This window comes from Eublepharis macularius, chromosome 2 (assembly GCF_028583425.1).
Source record: "Eublepharis macularius isolate TG4126 chromosome 2, MPM_Emac_v1.0, whole genome shotgun sequence".
Taxonomy (NCBI): Eukaryota; Metazoa; Chordata; class Lepidosauria; order Squamata; family Eublepharidae; genus Eublepharis; species Eublepharis macularius.
The window spans coordinates 127,269,645-127,288,539 of record NC_072791.1 but is presented as its reverse complement, the minus strand read 5'-3'; the positions used below and the strand labels follow the sequence as shown (position 1 = coordinate 127,288,539).

The window sequence follows — 18,895 nt, the reverse complement described above, 5'->3', positions numbered from 1 at the left end:
GGCGGGGAGAATATACAAAGGGTTAGTACATGGATGACTTTACCCTTCTCTTCAGGGAACGGGAGAAGAAGGATATAGATGATCTGTATGATAGGGATAAGGAGAAGATCCGCTGCAGGCAGATTGTCAAGAACTGGACTCATTGGTTGTCTGGGTTCCTGGTTTATGTAGGGGTATTGGCTAGGGCACAGCCAGGTAGGGCTCTCTCCCTTTTCCAATACATGAATATTATATACGGGGTACGTGGACTTTGAGGGGGCGGCTTGGTTGATACAGCTGTGGGTGCAGGTCATGGCCCTTGCCAAGTCCAACCTCAGAAATAGGAGTGAGAGTGGTCATATGATTATTCTGCCCTCTCAGGGTTCAGGTTCCCGCACTTTTGCGGGGCAGCAGGTTTAAATACGGCTGCTTTGTTGGGACTTCACGTCCGAGGAACTTTGCAATAAAAAAGTGGGCAAGTATATGCATGACTGCCCTGCATGCATGGGAACCCACCCATAATCTGTCTGCCCCAAAGGAAGACAGGGTGGGAAATGCTTTGGGGGCAGTGGTGGCCAACAAGGGACTGGCAAAGGGGCCCAGCCCAGTAAAGCTGAGGGTACTTGAATGGTTTCTTCAGGTCTCCCCAAGGCGCAGGGTGCTGACTATTCGTCCATTGTTTAGATGACTTTTTGATGTCTGGGCCAGCTGGCATGGGGCAGTGTGCCAGGCTTTTGGCAGGGGTCATGGAGTGTTCAGAGGAACTGGGGGTTCCTTTAGCTCATGAGAAAACCGAGAGACCATTTGTTGTCATAGCGTTCTTGGGAATAGAACTGGAAACAGTACAACAGACCTTAAGGTTGCCCTTAGAGATGGTGGTAGATCTTGGGCTCGATTGGAGGGCTGCTTGAGTGGAGCCTAGATATCTCTCCTTGATTTGCGGCAATTAGTTGGCCATTTAAACTTTGCCTGTAAGGCAGTTGCGCCTGGGAGGGCTTTCCTCAGGTGGCTGTGCGATGCTATGAGGTCCTTACAGTTGCCCCATCAGCGTTTAAGAATTAATAAGGGCATGCGGGATGACCTTTTGGTGTGGAAGGAATTCCTTTACACCTTTAATGAGGTGACTTTTTGGAGGGAGGAGCTTTTGCTAGAAGCCGAACTTCAAGTCACCTCTGATGCCTCCTGGTCTACAGGCTTTGGAGTCTTTTTTAGGGGGCATTGGTGTGCTGACCAATGGCCCGCTGATTGTGTAGCCCAGGGATTGTCCAAAGAACTTACTTTTTTGGAGTCCTTTCCCTTGTTAGTGGCCATGTGGCTTTGGGGATCACACTTGGCGAACTGAGCTGTCCACTTTTGGTCTGACAACTTGGCTGTCATGCACGTGGTCAAAACCATGGCATCTAGATCCCCCAGATTGATGAGGCTGGTAAGGGCCTTTACATTGAAATGTGTGCAGATGAACATTTTGTTCAGGGCCAGGCATGTTCCAGGTGTTAACAACGGTGTGTCAGACGCTTTGTCTTGCCAACAGATGGAACGATTCTGGCAGCTTGCCCCCTGGGCCGACAGGCAACCAGCGAGGATGCCCCAGGAGCTATGGGAGCTTGGACGGTGGAAGTAAATAGAGCAATCCAGCTGTCCATTGCCCCCAGTACACGCCAGGCCTACGACCGTGCGGTCGGGCAGCTTTACCAGTTCAGGGTGTCGGCGGGGCTCCAGCAGTTGTGGCTCATCCCACCTGAGCACTTGATGCACTTTGTGTAGTGCAGTGGGGCCGGGGCCTTGCAGTGAGGTCCATCAGGGGTCAGTTGGCCTCTTTAGCCTTCGCCAGCAAAGCACGTGACTTACCTGAATTCATGGGTGTCTTCAGGATTAGAAAGATGCTGGAAGGCTGGGCCAGGGAAATAAAAATGCCACGTGACCTGAGGCAGCCCATCTCCCCATCAGTTCTTAAGGGACTGGGGACCACATGGGCGGAAGTCTGCTCATCAGTGTTTGAACGGAAGCTTTTCCACGCTTCTGCCTTAATGGCATTTTTTGGAGCTCTGCGAGTTAGTGAGCTGATGGCCTCATCGCGTACAGACGTGTCTGGCCAGGCACTGAATGCCCGGGACATTAAATTTGTTGGGGATAAAGTCTCCATTGGGATCAGATGGTCCAAGACTGACCAGCGACAGCAGGGGAGCCCCTTGCTTTTGGGCCCCTGCTCTGAACAGGAGCTGTGCCCTGTTAAGGCCCTCAAGGAATATGTCATGCTTTGTGGGGATGACCGAGGGGTTTTATTCCGCCACGAAGATGGGGCCCCACTGACTAAATATCAGTTTGGGCGGTGACAGAGAGGGCCCTTAAGAATCTTGGCTTGTCAGGAATCATGTTTGGAACCCAGACTGACCAGCGGCAGCGGGGAAGCACCTTGCTTTTGGGCCCCTGCTCTGAGCAGGAGCTGTGCCCTGTTAAGGCCCTCAAGGAATACGCCACGCTTCGTGAGGATGACCAAGGGGTCTTATTCCACCACGAAGAACAGGCCCCACTGACTAAATATCAGTTTTGGGCGGTGACAGAGAGGGCACTTAAGAGGGGGTCAAATTCGGAACCCACTCCTTCCGGATTGGTGTGGCCTCCACAGCAGCTGCTATGGGATACCCTCAGCAGGTGATTCAGAGAGTGGGCAGGTGGCGGTCAAGGGCGTTTCGGTCCTATGTCCGGCCCCTGCAGCAGTTTTAAATGGCAAACTACTTGTTCTTTCCTCAGGTGCCGTGTCGGGCCAAGAGAGGAACAGAATCCTGATTTGTGGCCACAGCATGGTGTTCTGGGCGGCCAATCAAGCCAAGAGAACACAGATGGGATCCCAGCTGGGCCTGAACACTGTGGCCACTGTGGAGTGGCAGGACAGGCGTGGTCTCGGATGGCCCGGCCTACTGTCTCTCCTCTTTAGGGGACGGATGAAGACTCCCCCACACATTGTGGTCATTCACCTGGGTGGTAATGACCTTGGGCTGGTACAGGGCAAGGCCCTGTCGATGCAGGTAGCTGAGGACCTTGAATACATAAGCAGCCGATGGATGGGTGTGCTTATAGTATGGTCAGAGATGCTACAACAACGGGTTTGGCGGGAGGCCTTTGACACCAGGGTGATAGAGAGGGCCCGACGCAAGGCTAACCACGCCATTAAGAGGTATTTGGGGCAAGGCTTGGGTATTTATTTGCCACACCCCAAGATTAGGGCCGAATTTGCCTTCTTCTACAGAGGCGACGGTGTCCACCTGGCACCTGAGGGCAATGATATTTTCCTAGATGACCTGCGGCAAGGGCTTCGGGTGGCTCTAGGCCACCGGTGGGGTGCGAGGGTCTAAGCAGAGGCTTGACCCTTGTGGTGGCAGGAGATTTTGGGAATAGGGTGCGGGCTGGTGAGCACCCTGTGGCGCTTCCCCTTGAATGGGGACAGGGCTGCCATTAAGGGCGGTATGCCTGCTTGCGGCTACCGTACGCTGGCAGAAACCTGCGGGGATCCTCAATACAAGGCCTCCCCTCATGCCGTGCGGCTGGGGCGTAACAGGTGCTTTAATGGGGATCCATGGCCTGGCAGCCCGGGTTGCAGCCATTCAAAGGATGGCCTACACCCGGGGGCGTGGGGCTTGCCCAGACAGGTCAAGGCGGAGGTCCGGAGTTGACCCCAGGGCTTGACCTGTACCGCTTAGTTAGCTCTTGCCATGCATTAGCTTTATGGTCATTTAATAAACGGCCCTTTATTCCAAGCCTGTGTCTGTCTCTTCCTTCCGGCTGGGGTTGCAAATAGAGTTATCAGGTCCCTCTCCCCTCCTGCTGGGAGGGTATGATCCCTGGCACTTACCTCATGTTGGGCATGAGGTTATTCTTTGCACACATGCACACTCTGGGGCTGATGCAGCAATGTCACTTCCAGAAGTGATGTCATTGCACTTGCTACACGAGTGCTCCCGTGCTCTGCACAGGGCTGATTTGGCCCGTTTGGGGCCGAAATTAGCCCCAAATGAAGACAGGGAACTCTCCTGCACCCAGTGCAATGACATCACTTCTGGAAGTGACATCGCTGCACTCCGCCCCAGGGAGCACGTGCAGGGCACACGTTCCCTGGGTGCCTGCCAGTGGCAGGCAATCTCCAGGGAGGAGCGATCAGTGGGCGAAGGAGCAAATTCCCAGAAGTTTACCTGCCACATTGGGGCTCCTGAGAATCCTATTAAGAAGATATAATTATTTTTGAAACTACAAAACATAAGAACTATTCTTTAACCAATACACTTAAAACTCTGCAACCATCATGCGTATGTACTTATAAATAAATTCTACTTTTTTAAAGAAAAAAAATCCCTTTTAACCTCATCCTCACCATCATGGGCCCCGTTCGCACTTACAGTTTAAATCGCCATTTATGAACATTTGCCACCATTGCAATGGCTCCAGCATGACATCCCACATTCCACACTGTCCAAGGCAGTTTTGATTTGGTGTCTTGTTTTTCATTTTAGATGGGCGTTGAAGCCTCAGTGTGGTTTCAAGCTTTCGGGGCTTTGCAATTCATGTCACACTTTTTTTAAAAAAAAAAACTTTGAGCAAGCATAGTAACATTAGAATGTAGGTACCTATCTGCCCACTCCGTATTTGCTGATTGGGCTGTCTTGTGCCCACTGGAGAGGCAATTGTTGGTGGAGTTCTGGGGGGAAACGTACTTTTTGTGCTGTTCTCTCATGTTTTAAATAAAGCCAAGCCAGGAAAGGGTTAAAATGCTGCCGCTTCATCCCCTCCAGGCAGCTTCCCTGCCGCTTTGTTTTGCAAACAGCTATGCAAAATGCTTGGGGTTTTTTTGGCATTAGCAGAAGACACTAGGAGGGAGGGAAAAGCAGCTATTTAACCCTTTCCTGGATTTTAAACTCTGGAGAAATGATCAGTAATGTTACAACACAGCAACATTACAACTCATTCCTGGCTTTGAAAAAAAGAGAGAGAGTGCGTGCATACCCTCAAGGGAAGAAGAGTGTGCACATTCCCTCAAGGGAAGAAGGGGAAAGCAGCCATTTAAGCCTTTCCTGGCTTTTAAAGCCAGCAGAGAATAAGCAGCAATGTTAGGAATTGTTCCTGCCTTTGGAAAAAAAATGAGTGTGTGCATACCTGGGAGGAAGGAAGTCAACGGAGAAGCAGCCTTATGACCCTTACTTTGCTTTACTGATAAAAAAGGTGAAAAAGGAGTTCAGAAAACTGTGGAGGGTGGGCGTGGTTAATTCCACACAGACCAATCGGCTCCTGGGGAAAAGTAGAGGTGGGAGAATAGAAACAGAAGGGGACTATAGAGTTCGCACTGACATTAATTGGGCCAAATAAGACTCGGCAATGGCTTCAAAATAAAATCGCGGTATGTCCACAGGGGGGAAAATTGGGGATACAGACAAACCTCGGTATTGCATCTCATGACTACCTTGCAAGTATAGTCATGAGCAGAACAGATACTGAAATGCTTTAAAGCCCCAGTGCAAAAAGCATCATGCTCTGACTGTTCTGTCACATTACTATCTATAGCAAAACCTTTCTGTATTATCAGTAAAGCAGAAGAGATCTAAGGCAAAAGCCTTTGGTGGCAGTGAAAACTTTTTGGAGAGGCAGCAATATATAGGTCACACAAACAAAAAAGGGAAAGTGTTCTTGAGAAGGAAGGTGTTCTCAGGCAAGGAGGAAAGGCTTATCACATTTTCCTGATTTAAGAAGGTGGAATGGTTTTTGACATTGTCCACAAATGCCCTTGTCTCTCATTCCCTCATTACGAGTCCTAGTTGCTAAGCAAGTGCTGGTCAAATATTTCCTTCGTTTTCCACTGAATAATTTTGGACATGTATCCTTCTTTCTCTACATTCAACCGAAGGCTTTGGCTTTTTGAAGCATGGTAAGAGGAGCTGAAAAATAAGAATAATAAACCTGAAGCTTGATGAATGTGGAAATATAAGGCCTTCACTCAAGAGAATATTGTGATGCCATATTGTTGCAAGAGTTGCTAGGAAATGGCTAACACATAAATTGCTTCTTGATTATTGCTTTAGTGATCTTGATCCATCAAAATCGTTGTGTTTGTTTAGGAAGGAAGACACTGTCCTTTTTTTTTTCTTGGTCTTTTTAAAATTCCTATTGCAATTCAGTTCAAATTCCTAGACAAAATAATAGATCTACTATTCCTCCTTTGAAATACTTGTCTTTGAATATCTCTAGCATAAAATTCGTACTTGTGTTTTCTCAAGCGTTCTCAATGCAAACACATATCTTTAAGAGGGAGTGTTAGTGGTAGTAGTGCTAGTGTTGATTTTCCTGTTAAATTAACAGCCAGAGTTCATTAAACCTTCTCTTTATATTCTGAATTCTAGTATTAGTCAAACAACAATATCTCCCCCATTCATTTAAGTAATATTATCGAGAGATTTATTGTTCCTTGTTACTCAGATGTGATTCTGGTGTTTTTAGCCTCATCCATCATATTAATATCACAGATATTGTCTCACTTTATGATAACTTAAGCTGCAATGAGTTGTTTAAAGGTCAGTTTAAATGCCTAGTGATAATCAAATTTCTCTTTCAATTCACTGAGATGAATAAGCATGTGAAAATATAGTGTATATATTTTTTCCATGCTTTGGACACCTGGTGAACTTAAGCAGTTCAAAGGCTAATATGTTAGCATTGGTTTAAATGTCAATTATGCTGCTCTAGTTATGCATGTATTGGGAAGATAATGTGGGAGGGGTTCACAATAGGGTTACTTTCCACTGTTGTATCACTACTTCCTGGATCAACAGTTTGATGTGGAAAATAGCACATCATGTCCTTTTCCACTTAAGCAGCCACACAGAAAAAGGCAACCCATAAGCTCAAGTAATAGTATTATGTACACGGCTTTGTATAGGAGTGCTGTTTTTCCTGAAAAGGTGTGGCCTGCTGGTGTTTTCTGCAGGTGCTTTGAAAAATTGAAAATTAGGTTTCATATTATTATAAACTTCAAACTGATGCCTACAGCTAAATGTGCTTTGTTAATTTTTTTAAACCCAGACTTTCTGTTTCTGCTAATACTAACTAGCATACAGTTTAGTACTTACAGTGGTGTTCTTTGACAATTTGTAGAACAAAGGAATTAGACAGTTCATAACCTTTATTGATTGTGACCCACAATGGATAGAAAGGATAGGGAGGGAAGAGGAAGTCAATGACTGACAAATCAATAGTGAGGGTAGGATGGAGAGATGGCATTAAAAAGGGGCTACAGAGGTTCAGGTACTATACAAATCAATGTCCAGACTCTGAAAGCATGAATAGACAAATGTTATTTTTTTTCCTTTTTAGCAGGAAAGAACACATTTTGAAAACTTAGGCCCACAGTTATCAGGGAAGCCCAATGAAGATGGAAAACTGGGCCCAGGAGTCATTGACCTTACAAGGCCAGAAGACGCAGAGGGTGAGTTACTGTAATGATCCCATCGTCAGTAAGCATTGCTTTCTGTAAGCATTTTAACATTTATTGTGTTTTAAATGAGTATTGTTTAATTATGCCCTTATACATAGGGGTGTGCACACATATACAAATTGGTAATACTGGAACTGAGTTTTGGGGATACCCCAAAAAAACTGGTATCCCTGAAATCCAGGTAGGATTCTCTAAACTGGTTAGAGAATCCCAAATTTATTCAGCCATTATTCCCTATGAGGAAAAATATCTGGGGGAATGGGGGAGGCATTTTTTTTTGAGAAAACTCCACCAAATTTGCAGGGAGCCCACTCCTAATTGTCCACTAAGTTTCAGGAAGATTGGACCCCAGAATACAGTTCGATAGACTTCTGAACAAGCTATCTCAGTCACTTTCTGTTGTTTCCTATGGAGAAGCATTTCCAAGGCTTTCCTGGCAAAGGGAAGCCTTAAGCAAAGGCAATCCATAGCCAAAATCCAGTCTCAAATGCAAGTCCCACTCCCAATGCAAGCTGAACCAACATAGCGCAAAAGAACCAAACTACAGCAAGGGAACCAGAGAATCCCAATGCCAAACCAGAGAATCCCAATGTCAAACTAGAGAATCCCAATGTCAAACCAGAGAATCCCAAACTGAAGAAAAGGGAGGTGAGGCTGGAGCCATGGAGTTTAAGACAAGGCCAGTGGTGGCTTAAAAGGCTGTTTTGGAGTCCATCAGGGGTGGAGTGGTGGGATCTACACTGCCTGCAGCCTCGTGATCTTGCACCACTCTCCTGTCACAAAGGGAAACTTGCTTCCACTTTGCACCGCTGCCCTCTTGCTCACTAGCTGCTGTACTGTCTCTGCTGCAGCTGCCTGTGGTTGAATAATCTGGCCCATCAGAGTCCAGTTTCCCAGATCCAATCCAAGATTTTCCGTGTGATCCAGCATAGCCAGATTATGCTAGATTGGCATAAGTCTGGCATTTAGCCAGTTTATGAATCCCAGATTGCACAACCCTACTCATGCATACCCGTGAGACATTTTGCATGGATTTTAATGAAAACTACAAGATCAAGTCATTCTCCATTCATTATTTATAGTCCGTTTCATTTCTTTTCCTAACACTCTGTCAGTTCGTACATTATTTTAAATGACTGATACATGGTCCATTTAACTGCTCACACAAGTAATATAATGTTGGACAAGAGGACTCACATATCAGGTTCTATGGACAGAGGTTTCTGGTTTTGGAACAGTCCTCGCTCATGGAAGCTGATTAGTTATATTATCACATGTCTTCCTATTCGGTTACAGTGTTCACACAAGATGTTAAATGTGTATATCAGTTTTCTCAAATAATAGGAAAGTGGTTACCAATACCCTCCAGCCATATGATTTATCCCAGCATTACCATCTCTTAATTGTTCCTGAGTTGAGTAACTACAGATTGGTGATACTACTGACTTCAGTTATGTGATGAGAGAACTCAAACAACCGCCTCTCCACAAAATTTTATTTATTTATCTTATTTGTAGCCCATATTTCTCACTGAAGCTCAAAGCAGATTACAGAGTAAAGAAAAAGAAAAATGCAATCATATAACAAGATCTTCAATGAAAATGCAAAAGGACTAGGAACACAAAATTCAAAAACAATGTAAGCAACAATAAGAACAGCAAACTGCCTAAAGCAAGGTATAGCGTGAGCATTGCAGAATATGCGTTTACAAGGAAATTCCTGAAATCTAAGTCTTTTTCTTTTCCTCTTATGGGAATTCGGTGAATGCTAGAGTGTTATGATGACTTCATTTCTGGATCATGCTGGAAGTGATGTCACCATGTCATCAGAAACATCACAATGGTGCTGGTGAGGGTTTCTCCCCAATAGCAAGTCTCCAGCCCCTAATTTTGCTTCAGCCACAGATGCCATAAAGTTACTTTCCCTCTTTCCTGCTGTGACACTACAGGAATTCATGAATGAGTTCAAATTACATGATTTTAATGCTAGCAGCATATTTAATGTTACTGAAAGAGAGGGGGGGCTGATACAGTGCTCCCTTTATCTTTGAAGAGGAGCTGGAAGCCATCCAGGAGCAAGCCTGTTGCTTTGTCTTTCTGGCTGAAGGCAAGTAAGATATTAAGACAAATATTATATAGAAATGGTGAAGTACTGTAAAGATGAGTGTGTTCCTCCAGTTTACCTTAGAGAGTATTCCATTTTCTATGAGAACTTTTGGAAAATCTTATTACCCCACCCCCAATTCATAGGGGAAACTTTAATGAGAAGAGGGAATTTAATAGACAGGGATAGGTCCAGCAGAAATTAACTCCATTATGGGCCTTTTCAGTTTCCCAGTGCCTGGTTCAGCTCTTAATAGAGCATAAATTTCCAAACTCTCCAGTGCCAAATTCTCCTATTGAAGTTAAGACTTCAAATAGCTATCCATCTTTTGTCCATATGCTTAGCAAATTATATTAGTAGTCTTTACAGGTGTTGGACATAGAAGCTTCATTCAAAATATTGAGGTTTAAAGAGCCAGCAATTACACATTGCCATTTAAAGTGCTGTGCAGGTCCTTCTCAGACAACGAGGAAGCTCCAAATTGTATTTTTAAAAGACCAACAGAGAACTATATTTGCCTGCACACAAACAATGGGATGAATATCTATTGAGTATGTGTATGTTGCATCCTAAAAGGATAGAAGAAAAGAAAGATCCAGTTATCTTTTGGATGAAATGGAGCAGAGATATGTATGCCAATGCTGAAGCTGGGGACTTTATTTCTACTTATAACTAAAGAAATAATGTTTTTTTGGGGGGGGGGAGGGGGAATAGGATCAAATTCGTGACACAATTTACAATTTGTATATGGAGTAATGCAATTCCTCCACAACAGATAAACTAAGAAAGAAGATAAATTAATGAGGATACTTTACAAAAAACAATAGAACCACTGTTTTGAAAGGTCCTTTAAGTTACAGGTGTTTGGTACATCTTACTCACAAATAGGGTTTCAAATTGTTTACTAGATTGCAAAGTTTCTTTTTAAAACTCTGAGCAAATGTTGACTTATCTTGCATTTAAATACTTGTGGAGGACCCATGATGGTAATTTACTTGGCCACTGGGCAAGCAGAAGAGGAAGTGGGATGGTGAAGGGCTGGCTGCCTTGTAAGAGCCATAAGGGAACCATAATGCATTGCTCTGGACTAAGCGATGGCAGGAACTAGCTAGATGGTGGGTGTAAGCATCTGCCTACTGAGGTAACTAAATTGCCCACATTTGGAGCTTAACCACTGGTTTTCTGACACTGGGCCCACATGACCTTAGATGGGGCTAAATAACAAAGCCAAGAAGGAAGAAGGTAGGCTGAGAAAAAGTGGAGGATATGGAACTTGGAAGGAGGAGGAAGATAAGAGTGGAGTAGAGAGGCAAGAAGGCAGGCAATCAAAGGATGGAGAAAGAACAAGAGACTCAGGAGAGTGAGAGGGATGAATGAGGAAGAACAGCAAGAAAAGGAAAGGGCACTGGGGCAATATAAAGAAAAGGTGGGAAGTCAAGAGGGAGCTAATGAACATAACTCAGGGCAAGATGAGGATTCCAGGTGCAAATTGGGTCCACAAGGAAAGCATCATTCACTACTAGAGGTGGGCACGGTCCAGAAAACAGACCAAAATTTTGCACGATCCAGCCCGGTTCGTGGTTTGCGAACACACAGTTCATGGGACTCACCTTTTTCACAAAGTTTGGTCTGTTTGGGCTGGTCCGTGGTCTGTGAGTCCAGACATCCTGGCGCCAAGCTATCAATTCCCTAGGCAATGGAGAGGACATCCACAGACGCTTTGCATCCCTAAAAAACTTAATCTGCCTGCTGAACAAAGAGCTCCCATTCTGCTCTATACAAGCAAGGAGGAAGACTTAATTCACTAGGCAATGGAGGGGTGGACGTTCTGCAGCCTATCTTAGCCCTCAAAACCTTGATAGGCAGCTCTGCCTGCCAACCAGAGAGCTCGCATTCTGCTCTATGCGAGCAAGGAGGAAGAATTAATTCCCTAGGCCATGGTGGGGAAGGTGTTTGTGTGATGAGTGAGGGGGCTCTTCCTCCACCCTTTTTTGTTTGATTTTGCCTCATTTTAACTTTTTGGTGCTGCTAGCCAATGCAAGTCAATTGGCATTTGCAACTCCAGTATCTACTGGAAGTTTCCTGGGGGTGGTTGCTTTGGGGGTCTGTAATGCAATCTTGACCAAATGTGGAGGGAGGCTGTAGGAGAGGCTGCTGAATATTTTCTGCGAGTTTGGGCTCTCTGGGTGTGAAGGGGCAGAGCCAGGGTTGCCAAAAGTGATGGACCATGGACCGATGAACCAGTCCATGAATGGAGCTTGTCCATGAAAAGTTTGTGGTCCATGGTCCGTGAAAATCAATAGACCACGGGCCGGTGGTCCATGGGGTTTTCCTGGTACATGCCCATCTCTATTCACTACCATACATAAGGCTTGGATGATGTATCCATGAGCTGCATATATTACTGTACTACCAATAAACATTCATCAGGCATGCCTCATCTGAAGCTTTCTTTTGTGTTTCCAGGTGATAAAAAGAGGCTTTTATGTGCCAGACCAGTATCACAGTACTTTATAATTAGTTTATTGTAGAGTACTATAAACTTAGCAATATTTTAGCATCATAGAGAAGTACACTTTGTTCTTTTCTTAATTTTGTTCAACAACAATTGCTTTTGTTATTTGTAATGTACACAGTGGTTTAAGCCCTTTTAAGACTTTCAAATTCTGGATTTAATCAACATAAAGAGGAAGAAGGGACTCACAGGGGTATATGTTATATATATGTAGGCCCTATGCATGAAAAAAATGGGAAAAACAGTTAATGCTTGAAAGTTGGAGGTTTGGAAAGCAGGAATGATTCTGCTCCTGGAATGTGAAGGTCTGAAAAGGCTTATTAATGCCTTTCTTTTCTTTTTAGACAATATTTTAAAAGCAAAGTAGCTCAGGAGACTCTTATCAAAAATTCTGAATCTCAGTACAGGTAGTTTCTCCTAAGAGAAATTGTTAAGAGTATTGTGGTCACAGACTGCTTGAAATCTATGTTAGGGCTTGTACTAGAATAATTTTCTTAGGTAGGCAGAGCTGCCTAGATCATAAATGGCTTTTAATAGGTCAAGAGTATATTTTGGGGCATGCCAGCAGTACTTTGGAGATTCAGATTCATTTTTACAGGCCAAAGTTATAATATTGTAAATGATGAAAGACTATCTGTTTTTATTATGAATTTATTCTAGGCATTTGGATGGGTTTCATAGATGTATACATAAGATTTAAAAGTTTAGTTTTTGGTCAATGTATGCAATGTTAATCACCACAAATAGCAATTGAATGTACTTATATATTATGGAAGTGACCTTACAATAAAAAATATTGTTTAGGACTTTCATCATTTGTTGTTTAGGACTTTCATCATATATTAACAAAAATGATAAAAGTCCTAAACAATATATTATATTATATATAATCTATATATTACATAATATATATATATAATATTATATATGATATTTTATAGTATATATTATATTGTAATATATGCTTATACATATTTAATATTATATATTATAATTATATTATATATTACGCTGTATTATGTATTATATTATCTATAATATTATATATATATATATATATATATATATATATATATATATATATATATATATATATATATATATATTGTGTATAGATATAATTGGTCTGCTGCTAATATGTCCAAAATAGTTCTAAGAATTAACTCTTCTAGCATCTAGAGAGAAAACTGACTTTATGTCATGCTGCTAAAGGTGAACATATTAAATTCAAATATGACATGCATTCTGTGCTCTATAATTGTCTCTCCAATATGAACTGTATACAATGCAATTTTCAACACAACCTGTACTTTGCCATTAAAAAAAGAGTTTGCTATTTAGAGATCACAAAATACTGATTCACATGGACATTTAAAAAAAATTATAATCTAAACTGACCATAAACTTAATCTGTGAAGACAGAGTCTAACTCTGTAAAAATTCACTTATTTTCATGGAAGCAGGCAACCAGAGTATGCTAACAAAGGTTTGTAGTTTTGTTTTGTTTTGCAAAGGATTGGTACAAGTGGTCCTGGTGGGAGGGAGTTTTGTATGGACACAAAAATTAAGCCCTTGTGAATTTTCCTCTGTATATTATGCTTCTTAATACAGGAACCTGCATAGTAACCATAACAATTCTGAGCAACAAACTATGAATGACCAAAGGAAACCAGCAGGGGAGTAAGGGTTCCCCTGTGTTTGCCACCATCTGAAAAATGCAAATTATATACTGGGGATCATCAAGAAAAGAAGTGGAGTAAAGGGGGGCAATATTGTAATTCTTATGTGCAGATTTGTTTGTTTATTTATTTGTTTCATTTATACGGTTTCTTTCTCCCCAATGGAGACCAAAAGTAGCTTTACATTGTTCGCTTCTATTTTATTTTCACATCAACTACTTAGGGTGGGTTATGCTTAGTATGTGACTGGCAAGTTTCTTTTTTTAAAAAAAATTTTTTTTTATTGGATTAGATTATAATATCATTCAGTACATTCATTACCCCCTTGTAAGTCTATTTCTAACCCCCTCCCTTTCCTCCCCCCTTTTTAGTTGACTTCCAACAGTTTTCCAACCCTTAGTCTATTTTATTACTTAATTACTTAATATCTCATATACCCTGTTAAACACACACTTAATACTCTTTTCTCTAAGCTTATTAAATCTCTACTAAAAATATCTCTATATCTCTATGGTACAAGTTTCCCTTTAAATACCTCAGGTAAACCATATATTCTACCTAAAATAATGCTAGCATAATCATATATATTAGCAATCAAGATATTAAAAATATAACATTACATCCATTTTACTTTCCGATTATCTAAACTCTTTACTTTCCACAATCCTCCTGATTCTAATATTAACTTAAACTCTAATATTCTATTACACACCCATCTTTTACTTTTTCTTGTTCTGAGCTTATTTTAAGTCTATAAGGTAACTGTTATACTCAAATATCTATTATATACTCTTTACTTAAACTATATATTGTACATAATATCTAGCTAGCTTAATCTTATATATCTTATGTATCCATAGTAAAACATCTATTATTTAATACTCTATAATTTTTACTTTTATCATAACCCCAATCGTAGCTTAGATTTCTATAATTATATTCCCCCTTTCCCGGTAAAGTCACTTCTCTCTTCTTCTATTACATTTCAATAATTCTCGAACTGCCACAGTTCCCCTTTCACGTCCCATTTTTTTTCTAGATATTGTTTCAATTTCTCCCAATCTGCATTAAATTGTCCTGGATCAAGATCTTTAAGTTTTCTTGTCATTTTGTCCATCTCAGCCATGTATAGCAATTTATAAATCCAATCTTCTGTAGTTGGTATTTCTTGTACTTTCCATTTCTGCGCATATAAAAGTCTTGCTGCTGTAATCATGTAAAATAACAATGTTCTATACTGCATTGGAACATCTTCCATTCCCAAGTTCAGTAGCAGCAATTCTGGGTTCTTATTTATTTGGGTTTGCAAAACCTCATTAATTACTTCAGTTATATCTCCCCAGTATTGCTTCGCTACCTCACAAGTCCACCACATGTGGTATAATGATCCTTCATGTTTTTTACATTTCCAGCATTTATTCGACATATTAATATTTACTAGCGCAATTTTCTTTGGTGTCAAGTACCAACGATAAATCATTTTGTAGACATTCTCTTTAATACTTGTACATGTTGTAATCTTCAAAGTCGTTTTCCACAGGTATTCCCATGCCTCCATTGTTATTTCTTTGTGAAAATTTATAGCCCACTTCACCATCTGGACTTTTACTGTCTCATCCTCTGTAAACCATTTTAAAAGTACTTTATAAATCCTTGAAATTTCCTTTTTACCTTCTTGAAAAATTACATCTTCTAATTCTGAATTCTCCATTCTTATTCCTCCTTTCAAACAGTCCGAATTGTTAAGATCTCTGATCTGTCTATATTGAAACCATCCATAACATGGAGACAGCTCTTCTTCTGTTTTTATTCTCAATTTTGAAAATTCTACTCGAGTTATCTCCTTGTAGGTTAAACATTGCTGCTCATTATCAACAGCTCTCGGATCTATTACTTCATACGGAACCACCCAAGAAGAAATTCCATCTTGTAGGTAATTTTTATACTTCTTCCAAATTGTGAAGAGGCTTCTCCGGATATAGTGGTGTATAAACATAGAGTCTGCTTTTACTTTATCGTACCACAAATATGCATGCCATCCAAATGTTTTTTTGTATCCCTCCAAAGCCAATAACTTGCGGTTTTTCAACGTCATCCATTCTTTTATCCGTGCCAAACATATTGCTTCGTGATATAGTCTTAGATTGGGCAGCTGCATTCCACCTCTCTTTTTAGCGTCCTGCAATACTTTCATTTTCACACGAGTTTTCTTGCCTGCCCACACAAAGTCCGATATTTTCCTTTGCCATTTTTCAAATTGTTTGGAGTCTCGGATAATTGGAATTGTTTGTAACAAGAACATCACTCTTGGCAATACATTCATCTTTACTGCTGCAATTCTTCCCAACCATGACAAATTCAACTTATTCCATTTTATCAAGTCTTGCTCTATTTGTATCCACAATTTCTCATAGTTATTCTTAAATAAGTCTATGTTTTTCACAGTTAGTTCAATACCAAGATATTTCACCTTATTTGTTACTTCACAGTCCGTTATTTCCATTAGTTCTTGTTGTTTCTGTTTAGTCATATTCTTACATAGTATCTTTGACTTCCTTTTATTTACATAAAATCCTGCCAAATCTCCAAATTCCTTTATTTTCTCCATTACCTTTGGCATGTTCTCAATTGGGTCGTCCACTATTAACATTCTATCATCTGCAAATGCTCTGACCTTGTAGGAAAACTCTTTTATTTTTATTCCTCGGATTGCATCATCTTCCCGTATCTGAATCATCAATATTTCCAAAACCAAAATAAACAACAATGGTGACAAAGGGCAACCCTGTCTTGTACCTTTACCTATTGTTAATTTTTTAGTCACATCATCATTCACCACAATTGCTGCACTCTGGTCCCTATAAATTTCTTTCACTGCTCGTATGAACTTTTCTCCCATTTGCAGCTTTTCCATAGTGGCAAACATAAAGTCCCAGTTCAAGTTGTCAAATGCTTTTTCAGCGTCCGCGAAGAAGAAACCAACTTCTCTATCACAACGCTTGTCATAGTATTCAATAGCATTTATAACTGTCCTTAAGTTGTCTTTGATTTGTCTATTTGGCAAAAATCCAGCTTGCTCCTCCGCAATAAATTCAGACATCCATCCTTTTATTCTCTCAGCCAAAAACTTCGCAAAGATTTTGTAATCATTGTTCAGCAACGAAATTGGTCTATAATTTTTAACAGTGGTCAAATCCTGTCCCTCCTTAGGAATCAATGATATATTAGCTTCTCCCCAAGTATCGGGGATCCTCTGATCTCTCATGACTCCATTAATCACTTCTTTCAGGAAAGGCGCCAGTTCATTAGCCATTACTTTATAGAATTTAGCTGTTAGTCCATCCGGACCTGGTGCCTTTCCTAATTTTGTTGACTGAATTGCCTCTTTTATTTCCTCCTCCGTCACTTCCCTATTCAATTTTTCTCTCCAGCTTTCAGAAATTGCAGGGAGCTTCCTCTTTTCCAAATACCTCGTTATAGAGTCTTTATTCACTTCCTTTTTTTGGTACAGCTTTGCATAAAATTTAAAAAAAGCTCTACTAATGGCTGGCTGTTCCAAATATGTCTTATTCTCCTCACAAATTTTATTTACGATTCTCTTCTCTTTTCTTTTCTTCAGTTGCCACGCCAAATATTTCCCAGGCTTGTTTGCACCCTCAAACGACTTCTGGTTCATTCTCTTAAGATTCCATTCCAATTCCTTGTTATTCATTGCCGTCAATTGTTCTTGTAGGATTTTAATATCCTGATATATCTTCTTTTTTCCCGGTCTCTTCTTAAGTTGAATCTCTTTGGCTTTTATTTTCTCCATAATCTCTAACCTCTTCTCCTCTTTTTTCCTTCTAGCTCTTGCATTTAAATCCATTAGTATGCCTCTAGTCACTGCTTTATAAGTGTCCCATACCTTATTAGTCAAAACTTCCTTATTCATATTATGTTGTATAAAGAATCTGGTCTCTCTTCGTAACAACTCAATGTTTTCTTCTTCATGCAAAAGATCTTCATTTATTCTCCATCCTTTTCTTTTATTTCTTTTCCCAAATCTCCACATAATTGGGTTATGATCTGAGCCTACCATAGGCATTATTTCCACATCTTTAGTCCATAACGCTAAGTCTTTGGAGGCCCAGATCATGTCAATTCGTGATAAAGTAAAATGTCTTGCAAAATAAAATGTATATTGTCTAGTTTTGGGGTTCTGTCTCCTCCACACGTCTTCTAAAGTCTCTTGTTCCTTTATTGCAAAAAAAGACTTTGGTAGTAATCCTCTTTTCTTTTGTGTAGTTCCTGATTTCTTATCTTCATCCAAGTTGGTAACTCCATTGAAATCTCCAGCTAAAATTATCTGATCATAAGATAGTTCATCCAGTTGTTTTCCCAAGTCCTCAAAAAAATTTTCTTTTGCTCCATTAGGTGCATATATTCCAATCACCAACACCTTTTTTAATTCCACATAATTTCCACTGCTAAATATCTGGCTTCCACATCGCTCACTACTAATTTTGGCTGTAATTCTTCTTTTATATACAACACCACACCTTTTTTCTTTTTTTTTGAAGCAGCCACAAATTCACTTCCCAATTTTGCAAACTTTAAATACTTTATATCTTGCTTTTTAATATGGGTTTCTTGCAAACATACAATGTCACATTTTTGTTTTAATAGCCAGTGGAAGATATTTTTCCTCTTATTAGGCGAGTTAAGTCCATTTACATTCCAAGATATTATTTTGCACTCCAGAATCATAATCTTGTTGTTGGTAAGTCCTTTACATTGTCCCTAATGAACTTTTCCATCTCCAATTCAGATCTGATGTGCTTTTTAGCTCCTCCAAATTCGAAGGACAGTCCTTCTGGTATTTCCCATCTATATCTTATCTTCATGTCCTTCAAAATCTGGACTAAATCTTTATATTTTTTACGCTCTAACAGCACCGATCTGGGCAATTCCTTCATAATAATCACCACCTTTCCGTCGACCTCCAATGGGTCCTGGAATTGTTTACTCACAATCATTTCTCTTGTGTTTCTAGTCGTGAATTGCACAATCATGTCTCTTGGTAATTTCCTCTGGGTCGCGAATCTTGAATTTATTCTGTATACCACATCTAGGAAAGCCGCAATTTCTTCTTCCTCTCTCCCCAGG

At 40.8% G+C, this 18,895-nt stretch overlaps 1 protein-coding gene across 1 annotated transcript in view; it reads left to right on the top strand.

The window, feature by feature from the left end:
* The window catches only part of SOX6 (SRY-box transcription factor 6), a 572,111-nt gene that overhangs the window by 492,279 nt on the left and 60,937 nt on the right, over nt 1-18,895 (top strand). The window contains exon 12 of the mRNA XM_054970704.1: nt 7,333-7,444. Coding sequence (XP_054826679.1) covers nt 7,333-7,444 — 112 coding nt within the window. The remainder of the gene's footprint in view (nt 1-7,332; nt 7,445-18,895) is intronic.